The sequence below is a fragment of the Taeniopygia guttata genome, chromosome 11 (assembly GCF_048771995.1).
Source record: "Taeniopygia guttata chromosome 11, bTaeGut7.mat, whole genome shotgun sequence".
Taxonomy (NCBI): domain Eukaryota; kingdom Metazoa; phylum Chordata; class Aves; order Passeriformes; family Estrildidae; genus Taeniopygia; species Taeniopygia guttata.
The window spans coordinates 16,472,148-16,496,481 of NC_133036.1; the positions used below are offsets into that span (position 1 = coordinate 16,472,148).

General features: G+C 50.2%; 1 protein-coding gene across 1 annotated transcript in view; it reads left to right on the top strand.

The window, feature by feature from the left end:
• Positions 1 to 6,531: 6,531 nt before the first annotated feature.
• Positions 6,532 to 24,334, top strand: part of LOC105760502 (hydrocephalus-inducing protein homolog) — a 65,989-nt gene continuing 48,186 nt past the window's right edge. Inside the window, exons 1-10 of the mRNA XM_032750518.3 lie at positions 6,532 to 6,657; positions 8,080 to 8,279; positions 11,720 to 11,844; positions 13,141 to 13,345; positions 15,545 to 15,737; positions 16,845 to 16,944; positions 18,177 to 18,295; positions 19,459 to 19,682; positions 21,213 to 21,280; positions 23,259 to 23,491. Of these exons, the coding sequence (XP_032606409.3) occupies positions 6,532 to 6,657; positions 8,080 to 8,279; positions 11,720 to 11,844; positions 13,141 to 13,345; positions 15,545 to 15,737; positions 16,845 to 16,944; positions 18,177 to 18,295; positions 19,459 to 19,682; positions 21,213 to 21,280; positions 23,259 to 23,491 (1,593 nt within the window). The remainder of the gene's footprint in view (positions 6,658 to 8,079; positions 8,280 to 11,719; positions 11,845 to 13,140; positions 13,346 to 15,544; positions 15,738 to 16,844; positions 16,945 to 18,176; positions 18,296 to 19,458; positions 19,683 to 21,212; positions 21,281 to 23,258; positions 23,492 to 24,334) is intronic.

A 24,334-nucleotide genomic window follows, 5' to 3' on the forward strand; every position in this document is an offset into this window, starting at 1 on the left:
CTGTGCCCGGGGACCGCGGGGGCACCAGGGCTGGAACAGGCGGGGAGCGAGCGGGGCCTGGGGCAGATCGAGGGCGGCTCGAGGGGGCAGCGAGGCGGGACCGAGGCGGGACCGAGGCGGGACCGAGGCCCGCCCGGCGCCACCGCCCCGGCCCCGGCCCGGCCCAGCTCGGCCCCGGCCCCAAGATCGGCCCCGGCCCGGCCCGGCCCCGCAGTGGGTTCCGCGGTTGCCGGGTAACCGGGACGGGCCCGCAGCGTCTGTGACGGCGCTGCGGCCTCAGCTGCCCAGAACTCGCCCCTGGCTGCTCCTTCACAGCCCCGGCGCCTTCAGGCGGCTGCACTCGGCGATTCTCCGAGCGAATTGTTCGCCGAGAATTGCTCCGTGCCAGCGAGTCCTGAACTCGCTAAGTCCCTCTGTGAATTTCCCTGAATTCCCGTTGAAGGTAAAGATTGCCTCAAGCTGTACTTTCTGGTTTTGTCACATCTGTGCTCTAAAAGAGAATGCCACAGGGAAATACAGGATGGGAGAATGCCAGTCTTCAGTTCGATGGCATGTACAGCTGAGGGGATGAACAAGATATCGTCTACTGATGGTGCTTTTTCCTCACTGAAGAAATGCAACTATATGCAGTGCAATTTACTCAATATGCTAGTCTATACAATTTTTTCTATAGTATTAAACTATTTAAAGATAAATGAGTTCTGTTCAAGTTTCAGTGGGTTATGATCTGCTTATTAAAGGTATTAAGGAAATGCCCCTGAATTAAGGTGCAAAATGAGGCCATATGTCAAAGTCGATAGTTTGGATGTTATGTAACAATAAATGTGAGGAAGAGGGAGAGAGAAAGAAATAGAAAAAGGAGGGGGGGAGGGACAGGGCAGAGAAGAGGGGAAGAAAGTGACAGAGACAGATTTAGTAGAAAATTATCACCATTCCATGGATCTTATCCCATTAAATCCTCTTCTGGTTTTCTCTGTGGTGAGGTCTTGCAAAACGTAAGACTCCAGGGGATTAATGCGGATTTTGGCAAGGTAGGACTGCCCAGGTACCTCCCTGGGTCGGGCAAGTTGGACCCTGTCTCTTGCTACTTTTCAGTAATATCAAATCCTGAGCACCAGTATATCCTTTGGGTCTGCCACAAATTGGGTTGTGGATTTTCAGGTCTGTTGTGTTACGTGGCGTGCCACGCAGTCATCTGGTGCAAGGCCTCAGGGACGGGTCTGGGGGCACTTTGGAGGTCTTTGATGGGTTATGACACCCCCTGAGCTGCCCCTCGTGGGAATGTGCCCTGGATGTGGCCTTCTGGGGCTGGGGGGTTTTAGAGCTGAGCCACTTTGTGTGAGGGAGGATGGGTGTCCACTGCCCCTTACCAGAGGTGATGCCGCACACCCAAAATTTCCTCCTTCCCCTCTGTTGATGGGAGGTCTGTGTGCAAACCTGGCCTCAGCAGTTGAGTCTGTGGCTATGACTTCCCCAACCTGAAGGCAGACAGAGCTGGTTTTCAGGACAGCTGCTGGGTTTGGTTTTGTTGTGGATATAGTTTTCTCCCTCTGCCTTGTTCACTTCTCCCCAGACCTGAGCTAATAGGAGAGTTGTGTCACCTTTATCTTGTCTCAAGTTCCCTTAGGCAGCTTAACTCACAGTCCCAATTTCCAGTCAGGAGGCATTTTCAGGGCAGGGTGGGCTTGGGTGGTCTCAGCTTCTTTATTGTCACAATGGGCAAGAAGTCCTTTATCACAATATTTAAGCCATTAGCCATAACATTCCAGTCTCTCACAAGTCCTGTGAGGAGCAGCTGAGAGAGCAGGGCTTGTTTAGCCTAAGGAAGAGGAGGTCCACTCAAGCTATTTTTAAGTGATATTTAAGCTACAGGTTTTTCTGTTCTAACTATTATTAATGTTCAGGTTTTTAGCTCCAGGTTTCAGTATGATCCATCTTTGAATTGTACAGCATAGCCATATAGTTCAATAAAGTCCAGCTAGAGGCCTAACAATACTAGCTACTTACGCCAAATGAGCACTTAGCTACTTTCTAATAGTATCAATACTTTTAGCACCACTATATTCCTTGAATCTGCCATGAATTGGGTTCTGGATTTTCAGAGTTCCTTTGTTGCTCCTTCCAGTTTTGTTGAGGCATTGTTGCTCATCTGGGATATTCTCCTTCCAAAATGGCTTCTGGATTCCCGAAAAAGACACCGGCACCTCGTTTTCTGCTCAGGGAAAGACTGAAGCCTGACACTGTGAGTAGCCACTGGGGCTGTGTTAAGGCTGGAAACGCCCCTCGTGTCCCTCCTCTCCCTGCCCCTGTTGTCAGCAGCACTGTGAAGCTGCAGACCCCCTCCCCACCTCTTTGTGCCCTGCTCCTGGCTCTTGGTGGGGGCTGTTCTGGTGCAGTAGGGAAGGCTGTGTGATGTTTGAGGGACAGTCCAGCATCCTGCCTGGCTGTGCCACTGGAGCCAAGTGAAACCAATGTGCAGCTGCAGCCCTGAGCAAGTGCTTCTTTCCCTTTCCCTTTGCCACAGCAATTCCTTCTGTCAGGCTGGACACTCACCTGTGCTGCTCTGACCAACCTGCCATTGGGCACCTGGGCATGTGGGGGGGGGAAGCTCAAACTCTGCCCAAAGCCTTGAGAGACACGGCTGGTCCCAGCTGGGAGAACTTCCAAGCCAGCTGTTCTCTCTCATCTCCTGTGTGGGTGCAGATCCAGCCCTGCAGGCAGCACTGGAGTCAGGCCACAGAGGTCCCTTGGTGTCTGAGCTCACTGGAGTGAAGATGCCCCACTGCTGAGGCTCTGTCAAGGAGATCCCTCTGTTTTCTTCTGTGGAGAGGCCTCTGAGCCCAGAGAGAGAAAACAAATGCTAATAATGCTAAAAACTTGGACACATTCATGTGCACCTCACTCTTGGTACAACTTTGCTTTCTTGTGTCTCTTGGACTCACCCAGCAGTGCTACCTCCTCGCTGTGAGCTTTGAGTGTTGTGCAGGGACAGAGTTAGGGGAGTTCTGAGAGCTCATCCCCACTCTCTGAAAAGGTCACTGCCTCACTCCAGTGAGGAAACAAATCCCCAAAGAGCAGAAGTCCCCAAACATGTCACATCAAATCATGGAGAGACTAATGGGACACAGCCGTGTAGTTGGAGTATGTGTATTGCCCTCTGTATTATTAATTTATTGGTGCTAAGTATTTCAGCAGGTAACTTCCAGGGCTTCCAGAACTGTCCTAGTGGCTATGATCACAGAGTACTCACCAGTACCACTTGTTCAGGAAAAGCCTTTCTGAACAAGCACATCTCTGAGGCTCTTGCTGATTTGGTTTTGGTTTGTTTCTTTTTTTTTTTTTTTTTTTTTTCTTTTTTTTGCCTTTCAGCTGCTTCCCTCTAAGTTCCAAAGGGAGAAGTTTCTCAACATGAAGAAGCAGGCCAGCAAGGCTGGGGAGAATCATCTGCCCAGAATTGGCCCATTTCTAGACATGAGTGAGACTGGTCCAAAGGTAGACTTTTCCTCCTCTTCTCATTTCTGTTTGATGTGAAGTTTAAGAGGGTGTGTGCTTGTGACAGGCTTGCCTCCAGCAAAATACCTCAATGTCCAGGTCCTGTTGCCATTGCAAACTGTTGTAGTAGTGGACTGGGAGTCCTGATCTGCACTAAGCCAACACAAATAACCTCTGCTGAAGCTGCAGGGGTGTGCTGGAGTGTAGCTGCTCTTGCTGAAACAATGGGGGGAAGGCTAGGGACACAAAGCCCCAAAATTGCCATTTCCATTCTCCTGCTGAAGTAGCCACGTCTTACTTTGGTGTGGTCACCATGAAATGCTCGGGGTCATAGGATTCCCTCCAGAGTGGCAGCATTGGCCTTTGAAGGCCGAGGACCAGCAGTAATTACTTCAGATTTAACAAAACAAATTGCATGAATGCTTTGGGTTGGAACAATGTTGGACCCTGACAGGGTGTTAGATTTTGCAGGCTGCCAGATGTAAAGGAGACTCGCCTCCCCTTCCCTCTCACCCTACTTCCTTTTGGTCAGGTCTTCAACTCTGTCCTTTTTCCAGCTCACAGGAACAGCCAACAAACCACCTTGAACAAATCCAAACCACAAACAACACATAGAACCAACAAACTCTATTCTTTAATTTAATAACCTTTTGGCCTCAGCCAAATATCACCTCATCTCTCACACCTCCTCTGGTACTGTTTTTTTCTTACTGATGTCTAAGTTCTAGATCAAAAAAAATATTTTCAATTGTGTGGGCCTCGGTTTCCCCGTCTCAGAGTAAAGGACATCCCAAAATTATTTCCTATAGAGTCTGATGTAAATTCTTGGGGTTTACTTACTCCATGAGTGCTCGGTCAGTGCCCCAGTGGGCACAGGGCTGTGCTTAAGGAAAGTGCTGCCTGGCACTCTGGAGAAGGAAACCTGGAGAAATACATGCCAAAAGAACAGCTTGGCTCGAGCCTGCTCTGAGCTGATCAAGCAGCTCTTGATCAGCTCAGAGCAGAGGTGGGTGAGCCACTGTTTTCCCAGTGTGGGCTGGGCAGACGTGCTCACCCAGAGCCTGTACTTTACTGGGAGTCAGTGTAAGATTCTCCTTCATGAACCTTCCTCCCAGCAGCTGAACCTCTCCCTGCTCTCTCTCGCCTCTCCAGCTGTCACCAGTTCCCCCAAAACAGAGCTTGCTTCGGGTTTCCCCACCAGAGGTGGTATTTGAAAACGTTGCCCCCCATGAGGTCTCTGAAATGTCAGTGTCCTTCATGAATAAGGACAAGGTAAGTGCTGGCACCTGGGGCTTTAACACTGTGCTGGAAGAAGAGAGTGGTGTAATTCCCAGAGCGTACAGCAAAGCAAGTTATCTGCTGCAGCACATCCAGAAGAAAATGTCTCAGCACCTTTGTTCTGCAAGATGGTGGAAATCTTCCTGTGCTGGGAATTGTCCCCTGATATTGGCCATGCATTAATGGTATCTATCCCAAAGGAGTTTCCTTCTCTTGAAAACTCTGGATTGATAGGAATGTTGAGGGCTGTACAGTTCTTACCTGCTCTCCAGCTTTGCCTTGAGTGTATACCACATCCTGTGTCTCCTTGGTTAATCCTGGTTCCTGGTGGAATCTCTGCCTCTCTCTGCCTGTTTGGCTCCCTTTGTGCAGCTCACAGTCAAAGCTCAGGGGCTGAGTCTTCTTCACTTTATTCTGGAATCACTTTTCATTAATGGCATTGGCACTGCAGGAAGTGTGTTCTGAAACAGCCCTGGTTCAGATTGATGTAGCAGAGCAGCCAGGAGGCCTTTAGGTGCCACTTCAGGCTCCTGCTAAGCTTCATTCAGCTCTGCTCAGCTTTTCCAAAAGCAATGTGGTACTCTGCTTTCCCTTTGGAGAACCGCAGCACATCCAAAGCCATGTACTCCTGGAGGTTTTCACCTTCACTTGTGATTGTTTTGCAGTTTCCCAAGAGAGCTGAGAGGGAAAAAGTTAAAAAATGTCACCAGTTGTGTTCCACTGTAAAGAGGAAAATGGTGACCATTTAAATTTCAGTCATGGAAACATTTTCTCAAATGAGCCCTGTGCCAAGAGTGGGCTGGTGGGAAGAGACAGAAGGGAGTCAAATTCATCTGGGTTAGACTTTTTGAGAGCATTTTGGTGCTTGGGGGTTGATATCTGTGTGCTAGAAACTGCATGGTTGCTCTGTGTGTGTATCCCAGAGCCAGAAGCTGGTCTGCTGGCTGCAGGCAGGAATGCCCAGCAGCCCAGCTTGCCTGCACAGACAGCAAGAGCCCCTGCATAGCCAAGATTGGCTTTTAATACTGGAACCACACTGTGAGTCAGTGCTGGTCATGTTTCTCCTTTGAAGCCCATAGCTGATAGGCACAGCCTGTCTGTGTTTCCATCACTTTTGGCAAGCTGATTGCTCTCGTGGTTTTATGATTCTTCCTTGCTGCTTTACTGCCCATTTGAATTCTCTTTTGCCATCTCCTTGTTTTAGGGATTGTCTTGCTGTGTTCCTTCTATTGCTTTTCAGGTTTGCTTTTATTCCCAGTAAGGCCACAGTGTTTGGTCTCCTCTCTTGCTGCTCTGCCTGTATGACTCTATCCCCACAATGTCCCTAGGCAAACCTGATCTACTAGAAGGGATTTTCTTCCTTCCCCCAGGATAATGTGCTGTTTTACCTTCAGGCAGCACATTTCCCCTCTGGAACACGACTGCATGGCTGTGTGCAGGCAGGAGCCAGCAGGTTTTTTGGCCTTGTTGAATATGCAGATGACTTGGTTCAGGTGCTCTGTCTCCATCCTGCTGGTGCTGACCTGCTTGGCCCTTCCTTCCCACCAGGCACTGCCCTACTGCCCCTGGCCAAAATGCTGGACCCAGTGAGAAGGGCTTCAAGTTCACCCTTGTGAATTATGTGCCTGTACTCCCACAGCTGAAGGTCCTTTGGAAAAGGGGCCAGGGAGGGATGTCACCAGGGCATGGACAGGTGTCCTCTCATCCTGCTTCCACAAGTGGCAAAATCATCATTTGATGTCTTTCCTGTAGATTCCTCGGATGGTGAAGGTCTGCATGGAGAGCTCACCTTATTTCCAGCTGGCGTGCCCCAGTGATGCGTACCATATCGTGCCATCGTTCGCGACTGCCCGTGTGCGCATCCACTTCACTCCTGACGAGACCAAGGTGAGGCTGGACAAGCCCAAACAGAATTATCTCCAAAATCACTGTTCCCTGCACCCTGGGTACAGCCCATTCCATGCTGTGAGCTTGGCTCCAGGCTGTGGGCAGGCAGCCTGCCACCACTCACAGCTTGGCACGTGCTGTCGGGCACTGCACCCAGGCTTGACAGACTCTGCTTCCCCTCCCTGCACATTCCTGAGCATTCCTGAGCATCCCCAAGGCAAGATGCACAGGGAACAGTATGAAAATGACAGAGGGGTGTTGATAGATGTTTGGCCATCTCTAGGTACAGTGGAAGGGGTTTAATTGTTATGGAAAACACTAGAGGAACAAAGAGGTTGGAGAGCTTTCCTCCTTCCTGACTGGCAACAGCTTCCCTGCCTCACCCTGGGCTGGAGCAAAGACGGTGCTTTTTCACACCCTCTGTTCTCCAGCCTTGCAGCTGTGCTGTCCCAGAGCACAGCTGACCATGATACAGCTGCAGGGCCAGGGCAGGGGATGTGCTGTGCCCGTGAGCCCGGCCTGGCACGGGCACACTGGGCTCTAGGTGCCCTTAGTCAGCAGGAGGTTGGTGAGCTGCAGGGGACTTGGTCACCTCCCTGAAAGAGCTCATGTAGGGCAGGCACAACCTGCAGGCAGACCTGTGAGCCCAGAGCCTGTGGCAGTGATGCTGCTGTGGCTCTGCCTTCACGCCGGTCACTGTGGTGGCTCTGTCAACTGGCACTCATTCCCTGCAAACCTGCTTTTGTGGGGAGGTTTGAACACTGCTGCTGGGGCCCTGGCAAGTCTGATCTCAGTGCTGTGACCCGGAGGCTTGTTCATACAGAAGGGTTTAGGACATGGCATGGAAGGGAGGAAGCCTTGCAGGGAAACAAAGAGAGGCTCTTTCCAACAGCATCCTGCTACCTCTTAGTACTGTTCTTCTTCTGACTCAGTTGGGGAGGCAAAGTTAGAGGGGAGTTCTGAGCCAACTGATATTTCTACACCAGGCCAGAGGTGCGGGATCTCTTTGGGTGCAGCTGTTTTCTCATCTTCCTTTTGCTGCTTACAGTCAGTTTAACACTTTGTCCTATTCTGAGACAGTGGGAATATAGAAACCTAAAGAGGAATGCCCTGTGTTCCCTAGCTCCATGTTCCTTAGAAGGGACTTAGGAATTATTTTACATCATTAAAATTTAGAGTAAAAATCATGGTGACCTAGGGCAGTTCTCTGTATGACCCAAGTGACACAAGAGCTTAATGCCACTGAGATAGGTTTTGCAAAGTGCACTGATGCCTTTAAAATGTGACATATTAGTAGAACTTAGTGTTCATTTTGGGGTGGAATAGGTAAATTGATGCCTTGAAGGATTGTATAAATTATTTTTCTTCTGCCATGGTCATGGCACTAAAGGCCCTGTGTTGAACTAGTTTCTTTTCCTGTAGGATTATTCTCATGAGCTCGTCTGCCTGACTGCAAAGGAAAGGATAGTTGTGCCAATTCGGACCATTGCTGCCCGAGCTGTCCTGGACATCCCTGACCAGCTGGACTTCTCCAAGTGTCCAGTCAAGTACAGCACCCAGAAGACTCTGCTGGTTCGCAACACTGGTAAACTGGAAGCTCATTACCAGCTGAGCACCCAGAGGTGAGGCAGCTTGTTGCAGTGCATTTGTCCCTGAGGGATCCCCCAAGCTGTGAGTTTGCTGGTAGCAGCGGGCAGGCAAGGAGACTCCACACGGCTTCTGAGGGTGCTTATTAGATGAGGGTTTATTGGGGGTCCTACCCCCGGGAAGAAGCATGGTTTCTGAGGGAGAGAAGGAGGAAGGAGAGGAAAGGGGAGGGGGGGAGAGGGGCCGGGAAAGCACTGGCCAAGAGAGTCTTCTGAGGGCCTGGTCTCCCTGGCACACTTAACAGGGAGATTCCAAATGGGCGCGGATAAGGTTTGGGCCCATGGGATTACAGACACAGGATACTTCAGGGGAGGATTACAGGCTTGGAATAAACAATACAGTTTCAAGGGGTGAGACACAGCATACCATTTAACTAAAATGCAACACCACAGCAGCTCATCTATTCTTGTGCAAAGGATCGCACCCTTGGGTGATTAACAGAGTTGGGAAAGAGCAACAACAGGAAGGAGAGCATGGCAGCTGCTGCCCTGCAGCCTGGCTGGAAATGGGCAGGATGGATGGCATCTGCTCTTGCTTTCAGTATTCTTAGCAGGATGCAGCCTTTGAGCTTTCTCTGTCCCTGATTTCCTGGAGGATACATGTTAGTATCTGGCTTGCACCCTCCTGAGCACAAGCAGCTTCTGAAATGCTTACTCACCACTGTCAGCCAAAGAGACCCATTCTCTGGGCAGCCACAGGCACGTGGCTTTCCAGTGGTCTCAGCTTCAGATGCCCAACCTGAGCTGTGCTGCAGGCAGCCGGTGCAGTTCCTGTTACTTAAAGGTGACCTGATTTCCCTTGTCAGCTGAGGGCATCAGTCATCTCTTCTGTTCCATGATGAACCTTTGAAAGACAGTTTAAAATTTCAAACAGATTATTTAAATCTCTGAATAGGGTTGTGCCCCCTTTCGTTGAGATATTTTTTAAATACTCTGAAGTTGCTGTGTTTCTGCTGCTTTTTCATTTTGGTTTGTGTTCAATGTTTGCCAAAAGATCATAAATTCTTCATTGGGAACTTTCATGAAGGTTGAGCTCTCTAATGCCTGTCAATATGCCACATGCCCATAAGTACATGCACAGGTGCATAGGAAATGGGAGACATTTAGGGAATATGTGAAAGGCAGTTGGGCTGATTTAGAAAAGTATAGAATAACTTCTGCTGGAGAGGACTCTGGGAATCATCTGAACAGACACACTGCTCAAAGCAAGACCAGTGTCTGGGGATTGCAAAGTGCCATTGGGAGATCTGGAGCTGTCTTTAGATGCCATATAAGAAAACAAACATATAAATTGACCTAGTTATAAAGCAGAAAAAACCAACCTATTAAAACCCCCTCCATATGTTATCTTTTCCTGTTGGGTGCAGTAGTGATTCATTGAAAGAGCACATCTAACAGGATGAGAACTGTCTTAAGGAACTGCTCACAATTTACAGATAAAAGGCCAAAATTTAGCCTGCCAGCCCCATCTCTTGGCAGTGGTTTTCATTTGGTTATTAGAGTGTCAGGGATGTCTCCTTCACAGCTCTTCTATCTGTGGGCTCAGGGAACAGCTTTGTGATATTGGCTGAAATTCAGAGGATTTAAGTTTAGCTGTAGAGCTTGAGTCCTTCAATCTTGGAGAGACAGGTCTGTGTGAGAGATGACTGCTACAGAAGAGGAGTCTGCTGGGTACAGCCCGGGGTGGGATGTAGGAGATGCAGGGGCTGATTGGCACTCAGTTTTTCAGTCCTGAAACTGAGTCCTGGATTTGGCTGGATCCTCTTCTCCTGATAATTTGAAAATAAGAAGATACCTTCTTTCTCAGACAACCCCTGAGGTCACCCCCAGGAGTGTTATTCCCATCCTGCCATCTGAGGGCATGAGCATGTAACATGGGGCAGCAGTGGGAACGGGATGGAATGGAATGGAATGGAATGGAATGGAATGGAATGGAATGGAATGGAATGGAATGTAGTGCTGAAGTGTGGCCAGGGATTCCCTTAACTGGCAGCTTCTCTGTCCTGGTGAAATCCCTGGCAAAATAATCAGAAAAAATCCTGTGCCTTGCCCACACCAGGCACTGATTGCCCCAAGCCCCAGCAGAGACCTGCAGCAGTCCTGGCATCACCCCCAGGGCAGATGCAGGAGCACGTACACTAATCTGGCTCTGGGAATGGTGGGGCCTTGTCTTTCCTCCCCTCCCTCCAAAGTCTCATGTCCAGCACATAAACATTGCTGGCCCAAGGCTTCTCCTTCAGCCAGTAGTGATGTTCTCACTAGTGGTAGTGGGAACCGGCCAGGCCCATCATTGCAGCAATAGATCCTTAATGAGCAGAACCTGAAGCAACTGACATAGAATAAGGTTCAGCTTGCCAGATGTTCTCTTTATTTTGGGGTGTGATGCATTCATCACCAAACTCCCCAGAACACACTTTTAAGTGACAGATTGACCACCAGCAAAGCCCCAAGGCCAGGAACTTTTATTCAGTGGGGCTGTAGAAGAGCACAAAGCCCAGCAGCTGCTGGGCAGAAGCACATTTCCCCTGAGCTGTCCCTGAGCATCAAAGCATGGAGTCTTGTGTTTGTCAGACAAGAGCTCTTTACCTGGTGACCAATCCTGATTGCTCCTGTTAAATCCAAAGTGCACCAACGCATTTGCATAATTATTTCCAAACACATTGCACAGAGTTTCTCTTTGGGCCAAGCAAACAATTACCAGTCTGGATGACAACCCAGAGTCCCAGATTGTATTGCTAGTAAATACACAGAAACCTCCTGTTCTGATTCCTTGATGTGCTCCCGCTACTGGTGCTTCATTTAGCTGGGATTGGATCCTTCAGACTTTAAATGGCATCCTTCTTTTAGGTTTCCAAGCTTTCATTGAAATGCTGGTAAAATGTGCCATTTTAGGCTAAATCAGGACATTTTCAAGGTAAAATAAACCAAAGAACCACACTGCAAATTCTACAGTAAATATTCTTTGGTCTTCAAGGAAAAGTTCCTTCTCCCTGACTCCAGGCTGTAATCTCACAGGACAGGGAGTGCCCTTACATTTGCATCTCTTGAGATGAGGTTTATAGGCAGCAGGAAAAGAGAAATTCCTGAGGCAGTCAGTGTCAAGTTGTGCATGCAGATAGCTCTGAACCCTCTCTGTGCTTTTCACAAACCATTCTCTGATGGGATTGCTGGCAGTCAGACCCTTGAGTCTCATTGCAGAGGGCTGGATGCAGCGTATGGGGGAGATGAGGTAATTTTACCCACAGGATCCTTTGAGGGCCGGATCTCCTCAGAAGTGGGTCAGTGGCTGTTTCTGGTCCTGTCGTCTTTCTGCTGACTGGTTTGTTTGCTCCCTGCTTGCCCAAGTGAGCTGCACTGCAGAAGGAATCTCATCCCCAGGTGTCCCCTCAGCCCTGATCCGTCTCTCTGTGTTGCAGTCCTTTCTCTGTGGTTCCGGCCACGGGAACTCTGGGCGCTGGTGACAGCATGCAGGTGACAGTGGGATTCCACGCACTGACGACTGGGGACCATTATGGGTCCCTGGTAGTGTGCTACAACACAGGTGAGTGCTGGGCCCTGCATGGGGCACGGGACAGTTCTGCACCATCACTCCCTGTTGTCCCATCCCCCTCCATTCCCTCTAGAGGTCCCTCCCCATTCAGCTTTACCCCAGAGAAAACTGAGAACTCCTTGGTGTTTAGGGGGTTGATAAAGTGCATCGCCTCTAACAGGGCTAAGATTTTTGCTGGGAGTTGCTGAGTGGAGGAAGGAGGATCCCTGATTCTCCACTACCATGTGGCTATGCCTGGATGAAGTTTTATTTTATCCCTGGGCAGTGCTGTATGTGAGGTCTCCATCAGACTCCCTCCAATGCATTGTATTTCTTGCACACCCCTATGCCATATGCTGCTTCTCCATTGGCTTGTCACAGACCCTTTTTCTATGTTGCCCTTACACATATATGTAGTTTCTGTCTAATAACATTTTCAGGCCCTCAAGTTCCTGTTTGGTGACAAATCAAGACAAGTTTTTCCCTGTCCCCATTTCCCAGACCGTTCATGCTCTTGCAAACCTCTCACATCTATCTCCCATTTGATTTCTAGACTGAGGAATCCCATTCAGTCTTCATATAGGAGCTGCTCTGTACTTATTAATCTTTCCTTTGTCCCTTTTTTATTTAATTTGCAATGCTCCAGCTTGGTTTTTGAGATCAGAACAGTATAAAATATTTCAAGACTGATGTGGCTGTGGGTTTAGACAGGGAGATGATGATGATTTTCATGGTGTTCATTTTGTAGTGGTTTGTCATGATACAGAGCCAGGCTGGTTGTGTTTCCTCACCTGTGTCCCCTCCTGCTGTGGGCTGTCACTTCCCTTGTTCCTCTGGGCCTCCTTTTGCTGCCCACATGCCCCCAGGCGTATTTGCTGGTCAGCAACAAGGGATCCAAGGGATCAGGAGAGACAGGAGTCTCGTGGGATGCCCAGGGAGACCCTGGGCAGGCCAGGACTGAGCAGGGCTCCTCAGCATCACCTGAAGGACTTTGATGCAGAAATCCCGGTGATCCGAGTGGGTCACCAGAGCACACTGACAAATCTCACTGCACATACTGTCACCTTGGGGCCAAATCTCTACAAACACACTGAGAAATAAGGTGTTTAAGCATCTGCCCAGGACATCCTCACTCTGTACACCCAGAGCTGTCAGGATGTGATAAATGTACTGATCCATGGAACTGCTCATTCAGCTAAAAACTGAAACGTTCTTCTGTGACCTGTGGTTTGCTTCCATCAGCCAGCTGTTCCTCGTGCTTCCATCAGCCAGTGAGCTGAGCAAAGACTCCCTTTTGCTTTGTTCCAGGTGAAGAAAGTATCCACACGAACCTCCATGGAGAAGCTGTAGATCTCAACGTTGGGTTGAGCACATATTCTGTGAAGCTTGAGAAGACTTTCATCACCATGACAAACCACAAAACCATGTTCATTGAAAACAGGAGTAACATCACAGCTCACTTCCAGTGGAAGACTTTTCCTACTGAGGAAGATGACAATAAAGAGAAGAGGAGGTTGGTTTGAAAGACGCATTTCAGTGAGAGACATGGCCCAAGACTGAAACTGATGTGTGGCCTCAGGGGGGTGTTGGTGGTTTTGAATGGTTTAGGCCAAGTAAACCATCCCTGGCCCTAGGGTGTGTGTCCCTGGGCTTCAGGAGCTCAGCACTGAGCATTCCAGTTCCATTTATACTCCAACCATGGCATTTTGGAAGGAAAGGTTGGTTGCAAGGACTGGATTTCCTCAGGTTCTAATTGGGCTTTTGTCTCTCTAATCTTCTTCCTACATGACCTGGCAACATCCTTAAACATTTCCTGAGTTGCCAGCCCCTCTTTCCAAAGGTGATACACCCTCTTTTTCTCCCTTAGTTCCTTCAAAAGCTCCTTGCTCACCCAGGCTGGTTGTCTTCCCTGTCAGCTCATCTTTCAGCACACAGGGACAGTCTGTTCCTGTGCCTTCAAGACTTCTTTCTTGAAGTATGTCCATTCTTCCTGGACCCCTTTGTTTTTAAGGGCTGTTTCCCAAGGTACTCTCCAAATCAGTCTCTTGAACAGGCTGAATCTGCCTTCCAGAAGTCCAGAGTGGAAGTTTTGTTGATGCCTGTCCTTGTTTCACTGAATATTGAGAACTCTTATTATTTCATGGTCACTGTACCGCAGACTGTGGTGAACAGATGAAGTTCATTTAGTCATTAGGGAATCTCCTGGTGATATCCAGTACCTGGATCCCAGGGAGGCAGCACACTGCCCTGTGGAATGCATCTGGTCAAATATACAGGGCCCTCAGCTCCCCTTAGAAGGGAGTCACCTACTACCACTACCCTTCTTTTCTTCTTAATACTTAAGGCTGTGATCTGTTTGACAGACAAGTGCAACTGGGAGACTCTCCAGACAGAATTTTTTCTTTGGTGTCATCTGCCAGACCCTCTGGAGCCAGGGCCTCATACCTATTCTCTCAGGGCACCTGGGTAGGTGATGGGGGTCAGGAAGGAATTTTATTACCTCCCCAGTAGAGACCCATTTCTATTCCCCACTGTTTCTTAGGTCTCCTCCTTCTGCCTCATCACAAGAAGGGCAGGACTCCTCTGGCTCCTGCTGAGCTTCTCTCAGGGTTGGATGGGTGTAACTGCACCAGTTTATTTCTGTTTCACTCTCCCTAATGCTCCTCAGCCTTTCCACTTCTTCCTTAAATTCTGGCGCTGGACAGAGCAGATCACTCACCTGCTGACACCACACACAGGTGTCTTTCACACTGTCCTCTGATATCGACACCAGGCTCAAACCCTCCCTGCAGCCAGGGGCCTGGACAGCTGTGTCCTTCCTGGGGGGTTCTGTTTGAGTTAGTCAACTCCTGCTGGCAGGAGAAGCAGCAACGGCTTTTCATCATATGTAAAACATTGCTGGGAAAAAAAAAAAAAAAAGGCAGAAAGAAGAAAGGAAAAAAAAAAAGGCAAGCACCTCACAAGCAGCCAAAAGACACAACCCAAAAGGCTGTCTGGCTGCACCCTTTCTGCTCAGGCTGCTTGTGCCAACTGCCACGCAAAAGCTGAAAGAACTGCAACCTGCCATGCCCCAAAAGCTCTAGATCATGAAAAGGCCTCTCCAGGAGTTTGCTGTTCCCTCCTGCACAACGAAGTCCCTTCCCCTCTCAGAGCCTCTGTTTTCATGCATGTTGCATATAAAACCTTGAATGCCACTGAAGGGATTCGGTGCCTGAATTCATCCATTTCCTTTGGAAGTGCTCTGGGATGCTCTTGTGAAAGGCAGAGTAGGGAACAGGGCAGGTCCAAAATGGCAGAAACAAAGAGTGATGCTGGTAACATGTAGCTGCAACCCAGGGAAGTCCTGCAGTGGGTGCTCCATGATCTTTATCTGCCTCCCCTGAGCACTGAGTAGTAGGAAAAGCCAGCTGAGATGTCAGGTGGATTCTCCCTCAGTTTTGGCAGAGGCTTTGAGCCAGGGGGTTCTCTTGAGGGATGCTGGCTTTGGAAACCTCTCCTGAGCTCACAAGTGTGGAGTAAAACTACCTGCTGTGCCAGTGAACAGCAAGTTATCCTCTGATCCATGTGGGACCCCCATGGCTTGGGGCCAGCCCTTGCTGGGGAGCTGCTGCTGCTCCTCCCCAAGTGCTTCCCCTCCTGCACTCACACTTCCCTCTGCAAATACGTGGTTTATTAAACGATCTGCTGGCCTTGTCTCTCCCTGTGGCTGCAGGCAGTGTCGTTTGCTGTACCCGCCAAATGAGGTGTGGGCGGAAAACTTCAAGGAGATGTTAAAAATACAAAAGGTGACGGGCTTTTATGAAGATCGCCCTGCCGTCCTGAGGAACATGGTCCAGGAGGAGATGGCAAAGGTGCAACAAGACCCCCTGCTGTTCTCCAGTGATGTTTTTTCCATTGAGCCAATGGTAAGTGATAGCTGAGAACCTCATTTTCCTCCTCCTCCTCCTCTTCCTCCTCCCACCCACCCTCTCCCCGGCCCCCTTCCCCCCAGATGCGGGCACTCAGTGGATCCTCAGCTGGCTGGAAGTGCTGGGAGGGAGGACATGGAGTTTCTGGCAGGGCTGCAGAGCTCCCTGCTGGAAGCATTTCTGCCCTGCAGCCTCAAGGCAGGGCTGGGAGCCTGACAAAGCCGAGCTCTGCTGCCAGGGCTCGAGCTCAAGGGTGCTCTGTGCTGTCCTTGCAGTGTCCATGGGGAGCAGTTCTTGTAGGCAGGGGCTCCTCTGACACGTGGTGCGTGGGGCTCAGCAGAGGCTGTTGGAGCTCTGCCAGTTCACATACTGACCTCAAGCTTGCAATGGTTCGCTGGAGGCCAAATTCAGCCCAAGGTTAATCACAGAAATGCCAATCCCCACTTGTAACCACACCTTGCATTATTTCTGAGTGTCCCTTCCAGTGTCATCTGAGAGCCTGGACACAAGGGTGGAAGGTTTAAATGGGCCTTTTGAGTTCTCTTGCACACAGGGGCAGAAAACCTTTTCCTTTTCTGTTTGTGCAAGCAAACTGCCACGTCCTCCCACCAACCCGAGCCCTGATTCTGAGCGCTGGCATTGTGAGAGATGATGAATGCCTGGTGTCTGCACAGTGCAAAATCCCTCCTCATCTTGGAGTAAACCCCAGAATAATCCCAACCTCTGCATTCTTCCAAAACAGGTTAACTAACACTTGTATTTCAAGGAAGGGGATCATGTTCTCTCCTTGGCTACTCCTATGGCCCATCTAAGGCCAAGAGCCACCAGTGCACAGTGGCAGTTGCATCCCACTGTAGGTGACAGCAGCATGAGGTGACCAAGAGCTTGTGTCAGAGCAGTAGGAACATTGTGGAGAGTGGGAGCTGATCAGCTGAGCATTGAGAGCTTCCTGGGGTGTGCTGAGCTGGCTTTGGAGTGCTTCCTTGGGCTCTTTGTGTTGTTCACTCATCACTGATGCTCTAAATAAAGGCTTACAGGACTGTGGTCGAAAACAAGAAATGTGCAGTTGGAAGATAAATGTTTTGCTGTCTCTTTGTGTTTTAGGAGGGAGAAATTGGGCCAAATTGTTCGGCCGAGATCAAGGTGACCTTCAAACCCCTGGAAGCACTGAAGTACCAAAGTGTGGCTTACTGCAACATCTCAGGTACAGCTCCTTTCCCCTCCTGCTCTCAGCCACAGTGAAGCCATGGTGCAAGCCTGAGCCCACTGGGCTCCCCTGTAACTGCTGGGAAGAGTCCCTGGTCAGCAGGGCAGTGCTGGCACATCCCCACTGGCCCTGCAGCTTCCAGGGAGTCTCCTGTGCAAGGCCAGGGCTCAGAATCCTGTGTCTGGGTTACTGATCCCAGAACAACCCAGGCAGTGCAGGGAGAGGTTTTCCTGCCATGGCTTTGCCAGCATTTCCTCAAAGGCCAAAGAGCTGCAGAGCACAACAGCTTTAGTGAACAAGCACTGAACCCTCTAGGCCACTGACCTCCAGGATGGGTCCATTTGACACGGCTCCATCATCAGGTGGTGGGAGCTGAGTTAGAAATGGGCTCCCTGACCCTGGATCACTCCCACTGCCCGGACACCACCAGACCAGAGTGGCTGAGCCCCGCTGAGCCCAGGGTGTTTGTAGAAGGAGCACCCTTGGCCAGCACCTGCTTCTGTCCCTGTGTGGGAATTGTCACCTTGCAACTCAGTCTGTGGAAGTAGAACACAATGCTGAGTGCCAGAAGTTGAGGATTTTGGTAACAAAGTCGTGTGCTGCTGGGCAAGGTGGTTTGGCAATTGCCAAACTCTTGATGAGCTTTGTGCCTTCACTGAATGGATTTCAGAGCTCCTCTAAGTGCATGGGAAGGAAACCACAGAATGACAGTATGGTAAGGATGGAACAGACCTTAAAGATCATCTAGTCCCAAGGCCCCTGCCATGGGCAGGGACACCTCCCCCTAAACCAGGTAACTCCAAGCCCCATCCAGCTTGGCTTTGAACACTTTTGGGGCTGGAACCTTCACATCCTCCCTGGAGAACCTGCTCCAGTGTCTCACAGTAAAATAATTCTCACCCTCACAGTGAAATAATTCTTCTTAATATCTAACCTAATTTTCCTTTCCTTCATTTCTACCCATTGCTCCTTGGCCTGTCACTACATCAGAGATGTTTTAAACTCAGCAAACTGGTGGCTAAAATTGGAAACCAGCCCAAGGAATGGGTTAGAAATTGCAAGTCAGCCCCAAGGGATGTCTCCTGAGGGAAGAGAAGGGTCCATAACTTCTCCTGCAGCATCAGGAGCTGGTTGCATCCAGCTCAGAGTCAGGGACTAGCACTGAGGCAGCCTGGAAAATGCAGTGTAACAGAGGGAATTACTGTACTGAAATGGACATCTCTCCCCAGGCCGTGAGAGCAGGCTGCCCCTGCGCCTCAGAGGGAAAGGCCAAAGACCCTTGCTTGAATTCAGCTCTCCTTCACTGAACCTTGGGAACATCCTTGTCAACACCCTCCACGTCTATGAGGTGAGCAGCAGGGCTTGGGATGGATCCTGATGGCTCCTGAGGCAGCAGCAAGCCTGGTGGAGCTGTGGAATTCCTGCCAACCTGGGCAGTTGTGAGCAGGGAATATTTGATGTAGTGGTCAAATCTGGGGGGGTCAGAAAGGTGTGTCTGTGGTTCATGAAGCCCCAGTCCCTGCTTTTGGGCAGCCTTCCTTAGGGATCAGCTGGGAGGCTTCCTGCAGAACAACCCCTTGGCACATGAGAGCAACAGGGGGTCAGACAGCTGCACGTTCAGAGGCTTTTGTGGCAGTGCCAGACACAAGGCACCTTTGTACTGGGCTGTTGAGAAGCAGCTGGAACAAACTGGCTGTGTTTGGGCTTCAGTCCACTGGAAACAGCTTCCAGTCAAGTGTCTGCTGCTCATTCCTGGAAGCCACAGGAAAGCCATCCAGCCTCCTGGCTCAGTGCTGGCTCTTGCAAAGAGCTTGGGAGCTCTTTCCCTTGCTGACCAATCCCTCACCATACTTCAAGTTTGGTGCATTTCAGGCTCTAGAAAGAGAAACATGTTCCTGGGAATAAAGCAAAGGATTTTTCTACCTATTTGCCTTCCCCCAATAGTGTCAAGTTTGCAAAAAAAATCATGAGAGAGCAACTGAAAGAGGTAGAAAATTAGGCACTACCTCATGCCAGACACTTTCAAAAGCCTGGCTGGAGAAGGGAAAGACACACTGATTTTTCTTACCAAAAGATGGTGCTGTCTATACATTTAGAATGCCTCCTAATCAATGTATTGTTTTCATGGTATGAGAAAAGGTGAATGAGTAGATGGTACTGTTGGAGCTGTGCTCGCTGGGGCAGCAGCAGCGCTGTGGTGATTCACTACGCAGCTGCAGTCACCCCACGTTGCTCTCAGGGCCAGGTCTGAATGAGCTTGGTGGTGCTGACCAGAGGTGACTGCTCTGTGTCCATGGGATAACCCCAGGGTGACTGCAGTTATGTGGAGTTACCACGGCTTTGCATGAAAACCCAAAGGCAGACCTTGTCCCATTGTATATTTTAACTTCTGCCATTCAGCAGCACAAAGCACCTTCTGCCTTTTCTGGGTGTTAATTGCATCATTAGAAAATAACTCACAAGAAGGGAAGATTCCATGTGTATTTCCATTTTGCTTTCTTGCTGTTGCAGGTGAAGCTGATTAACCAAGGAGCTCTTGATGCTCCCTTCACCTATATCCCTTCAACTGCAAACGTGGGCTTCTGCTTCAAGTTTGCACCTGAGGAGGGCATCATTGCACCAGGTGGGATCCAGACTATTCAGATCTCCTTCAATGCCACCGTGCTGGGGGAGTTTGAGGAAGAATTCCAGTTCAGTGTGGCTGGATCTCCTGTGCCTGCAATCCTGCCCATCAAGTAAGGACTGTGGGAGCTTGGTGGGCACATCTGGGACACCTTCCTCATTTTGGGGTTGAGAAGAGAAAAAAGGTGTTTCCTGAGATCTCAATCTCTGCTCTGATCCTGGCATTGCCTTAGTGTGAGGATGCCTCCTGCCCTGTGTGTACCCAGGAGCTGGAATGACTCCTCCCTGCAGGGATCTCCCTCTGCCTTGGGCCATGGCAGGCAGTGGGATGGATCAGCTTTGGGCAGTAGCTGCTCTGGGATGTCCCCCTGAACAGCCAGCAAGGCCCCCAGGGCTTTGGAGATGGGCCAGCCTGGGTGATTCTGCACCAGCAGCAGTGTTTTTAAAAACTTCTGTTAATAATCCATCCCAGATGGGCAGCAGCAGCAGCCTCACCTCAGCTCTCACAGCCATGCTGTGGGGCACGAGCCGTGCTCTCAGCTCCTGTGCAGAGAGTGCCCTGGGAGCTCCTTTCCACAGCCAGGAGAGGGCTGATGTGGGAGACAGGGAACTGTGCAGCAGGAACTGTCCCAAGGACAGGGGTGTCATCCTATGGCCTGGTGCCATGGCAAGAGATAATCCTGGCTTAGCAAAAGGGAGAAGGGCTGATAGCAGGGGAGGCAGAGCTCAGTCCTCAGCACCACAGCAGCATGAGGGCTTGTCCCTGCTAGCCTGAGCCATGTGCTGCTAGGATCATGTAGGGTAAGCAGGAGAGCTGATGCTGGCTGCTCTGGAGCTTTGGAGCTGGGCTGCTGCTGTTGGGAGGCACTGGGTCAAGGCAGTAAAGAAATTAAAGCAATCTGCAGTCAATTATACCAATGAGATAAGGGAGATAGATAAAAAAGAACAAGAAAGTTACTACTTAGCAAGAAAAAAGTGGTGAGTAGGTCTGCCTATAGTGGAGAAACAATCATGCTGACTTTGTTTTTGGAGGAAAAGTGATGCTTTTTTATTTTGGAAATCAAGAGAGAACCTTTCACCATCAAATAATTGATTCTCCTCTGTCCCTCCCCCAAACTGGTCATGGGATGTTTCTGCATAAGCAGCTTTCTCCTTGAGCAAGGGCAGGTGTCTCTTGTTGAGAGGTGTAGAGCAGAGCCAGTGGCAGTCCTGTGAATACAGCAGAAGGCACAGTTCACTGGTCCTTGATTTTTAACCAGAAGGCAGAGTGGGCATTGATTGGCATCAACCATGAAATAAACTCGTGAATGTTGTGCAGCTTCAAGTGCTGGTTTTCAGTTGGTGACTTTTGGAGTCTGTCTGCTGAGTTCAAGGACAGGTGAGGTGGTGTGCTAGATGCAGGACACCCTTGTTTGGCTGTTTAAGCTCTTGCTCTTGGCTGTGCCAGCTGGTGCACTGCTGACAAGCTGCTCCTTCTCTCTAGGATTCATCTGTCCACTGTGTAGAACTGCTGCTGCTCTTTTCAGAGGATGTTTGAGCCCCACAGTGCCCTGACACCAGGTTTTACTCTGCTGAGCCACGACAGCCGGACCTTTGCAATCCCTTTAACCAAACCATTTCCTCCTCTGTTCTTGCCATCGCAGGGTCAATGTCACTCAACCGACTTTACACTTCGACCTTGATGAGCTCAGCTTCGGGGCCATCTCCTTTGGTGAGTGTTCCCTGGGCTGGGACACAGCATGAGGGATCTGTGTGTTCCACAATGGAGCACTTGAACATCAAAGCATCCCTCACTCATGTTCTGCCACAGCAGCCTCTTCAGGGTGTGAACTCCAGGGCTGCTGGTGCCTCAGGTAGCTTTTTGCCATTGTGAGATCAAACAGAACCAAGGCATAGAAAGTCGGGACAGCAGAGACAACAATGCAAGAGCAGATGTTTCCCACCCGCCAAGTAGTGCTTCTCCCCTTTGGTGTAGTTATGATCACAGCAGGAGGAGCTGTGGGCTCTGGCAGGGCAGTGATCCCCTCCCAGCGGGCGCAAGGAAGGAAGAAGATGGGAAATGCTCCTTTGCAAACTCACGGGCAGAGGGGATCTCGGCACTGCCCAGCAGCAGCAGGCAGGAGCGGGGAAGGCAGGCAGGCTGGATCCCAGTGCTGAGCCGCAGCCCAGGGCAGTCCCGGGGCCAAGCACACAACCTCCCGCAGCAGCAGCAGCACCTTCGATCCCGAGCGGGAGGAGGGGAAGCTCCGCTCCCTGCCGAACCTCAGGTCCGGCCTCACAGCCGCCCACGGCATCACACAACTCCAAAATCCCCGAATGGAGAAGCCCACCCCGGGAGCCAAAACCCCCCAAAACCCCCATCCCCCTTCCCAGCCCAAGGGGAACATTCACTAAGAAGCCTAAACCCATAACAATGAAGTTCGTTAACATTTTAAGAAAAGTAATTGCTTTTCCTGAGCTGCTTCTTCCTCACCCTGCATCACCACAGAGGCACTTGTCAAGTTGCCTTTTGAATAAATGAAACAAGAAAGGCAACAGGTAGAAATATGGTTCTGAAACAGGAGATTCATCCTGCTTAGTCCGATTTCATTCCTAAGGTCTCTTCAGCTGAAGGCAGCTGTTGTATCTTTGCTTCTTTTAAACTGTTGATTGCTGTCTGCATGTGGTGACCTCAGTCTCATTTGAGGTTTTGACATCTGTGTTTGTCCTTTTTGTGCCTCTCTTGCCTCCCTGCTGGAGTCACTGCTGGAGCTGGCAGTGGTCACTGTTGATGGGCACAGAGAAGCTTTGGGCTGTACCTGCAGTTGTTGTTTCTCCCCATCTGTGTTCCAATGACTCTGGGTGAGCAGGCCCAGGGAGAAGCCTCCTCCCCACAGGGCTGGCCAGCCCAGCCAGATGTCCACTGCAGAGCAGGTTGTGGCTGCTGTCCAGGCTCTGCAGGACATCCCCACCGTGCCTGGCTGGATCTGACTTTCTGTATGGAAAGCAAATCTCAGAGCTAGAGTGGGGTAAGCCCTTGCAGGCAGCAATCACAGTGAGCAGCACAGGTGTGATGTCCCCGTTTGTTGGGTGAGGTGGGACATGGTTCCTAATTGCTAATCTCAAAGCAAGGCTCGGGTTTGCCTCCAGCTGAGTGGGCTCTGAGCTGTCAAGTGCTCAGTCTGTTTGGCCCAAACCAAGAGCTGCCTTAAGGATCCTGCAGAGGGAAACTGCATTAGGGTGCTTTGCATCATGTTCTAGTTCCTGACTGCATCCTCACTTTGTTTTGCTGTAGCTTCTTCTCAATGACGATTCACTGTTTATAGATCTTGAAAAGGGTGGGAGTGTTGGCAGCCTTAACAAGGAATTTTACAGCCTGAATTCTCAGAGTAAATGCTCGGTCTGGGTGCACACTCACCACTGAGTAATAACTGACGCTGGTTTGGGGCAGGTGAGGGAGCTCCTCCCCATCACAAAGAGAGAGGCTTGCAGTATTCAGCAGGGCTAAGAGTCGGCATTTTCAAGGCTGCAGTCTGGAATCAGTGTCAAAGGGAACTAAGTGATGATCAATTCCTCCTGCAGCTGCTCGGTGAGCTGTAGTTCAGGCAATATAGAGCTAAACTCCAGTGACACTTTCATCCTACTAGGATATTCACACCAGGAGTCATGCCATAATTGGTGCCTAAATGGATATTTGTGTCCTTTCCTAGGCTTTCCCTACACCCAGAGCTGTCGCCTGACTAACACCTCCCCGGTGCCCGTGACGTTCAAGCTCCGCATGTCGAAGGATGGCACGCAGCCTGCTGTGAATGTCTTTGATCAGATACGCAGCAACAGTGACCCGTCCTGGAGGGAGGGAATTCATTTTTATGTGGAGCCAAAGGAGTTTACAATCAATCCCAGCCAAGGAACCATCCTCCCCCAGGGACACCAGGATATCGAGGTATGGGGAGAGCCCAGCCACAGACGCTTCAGCACCAGGGCTGAAGCTTCCCTGGAGTGTGGGAGGGCTTTAGCTCAGGTGCCAGCTTTGAGCACTTGGAGCCCTGTGTGAGTGAGAGATCTGCACTGGTGAGAGGCCTCTGCTAGCTGGCTTCCTTGGGATGTTCCTCAAGGAGCACTGTTTTGTTTCCAAAATCACAAGCTGAGATCACATACCATATGGTCAAGTACTGAAGCCATTCTTGTGATTTTGAGAGAGATTTCTTTGATTGCAGTGGGCAGAGGAAGGATGAGGACAGAAGGTGGCTGTTAGAGGGATGTCATTGTATAACGCAGTTAGCTTTTCTTCTTGGTCTCATTTCCCCTCTCCTGGTGTCACAGTTTGAAACTGGCACAATGCCAGCACCTCCATGAAAATGCAACCTCCCAAATGAATGCTGTGAGATAGAATCAGGAACAGAGCACAGCAAACCCAAGCTTAATAACAATGGAAAAACTTTATTAAACTACTACTACTATAAAAGGAAGAAGAAAAAACACACACTAAATCCAAAATTAAAACCTTCCAAAACATTCCTCTCCCCCCACCATTTCCAACAAACCATAGTGAGATGTTGCCGTGCGAGACCAGCTCTGGGCGGGCGCCTGCCCAGCACGGTAAGAGGAGGGGATAGGCAGCGGCCGCTTTCCCCTCAGCTCTTGCGAGGCTCAGTTCTAGCGCGGGAACAGACGAAATGGCGACACGGGGCTCGGGTACAAACACGTGTTTATTGTGGGAGCGTGTTCCCGAGGCACCGGGGGACCGAGCGGGGCTCGGTTATACCCTGTGCTGGGGGCGGGGGGG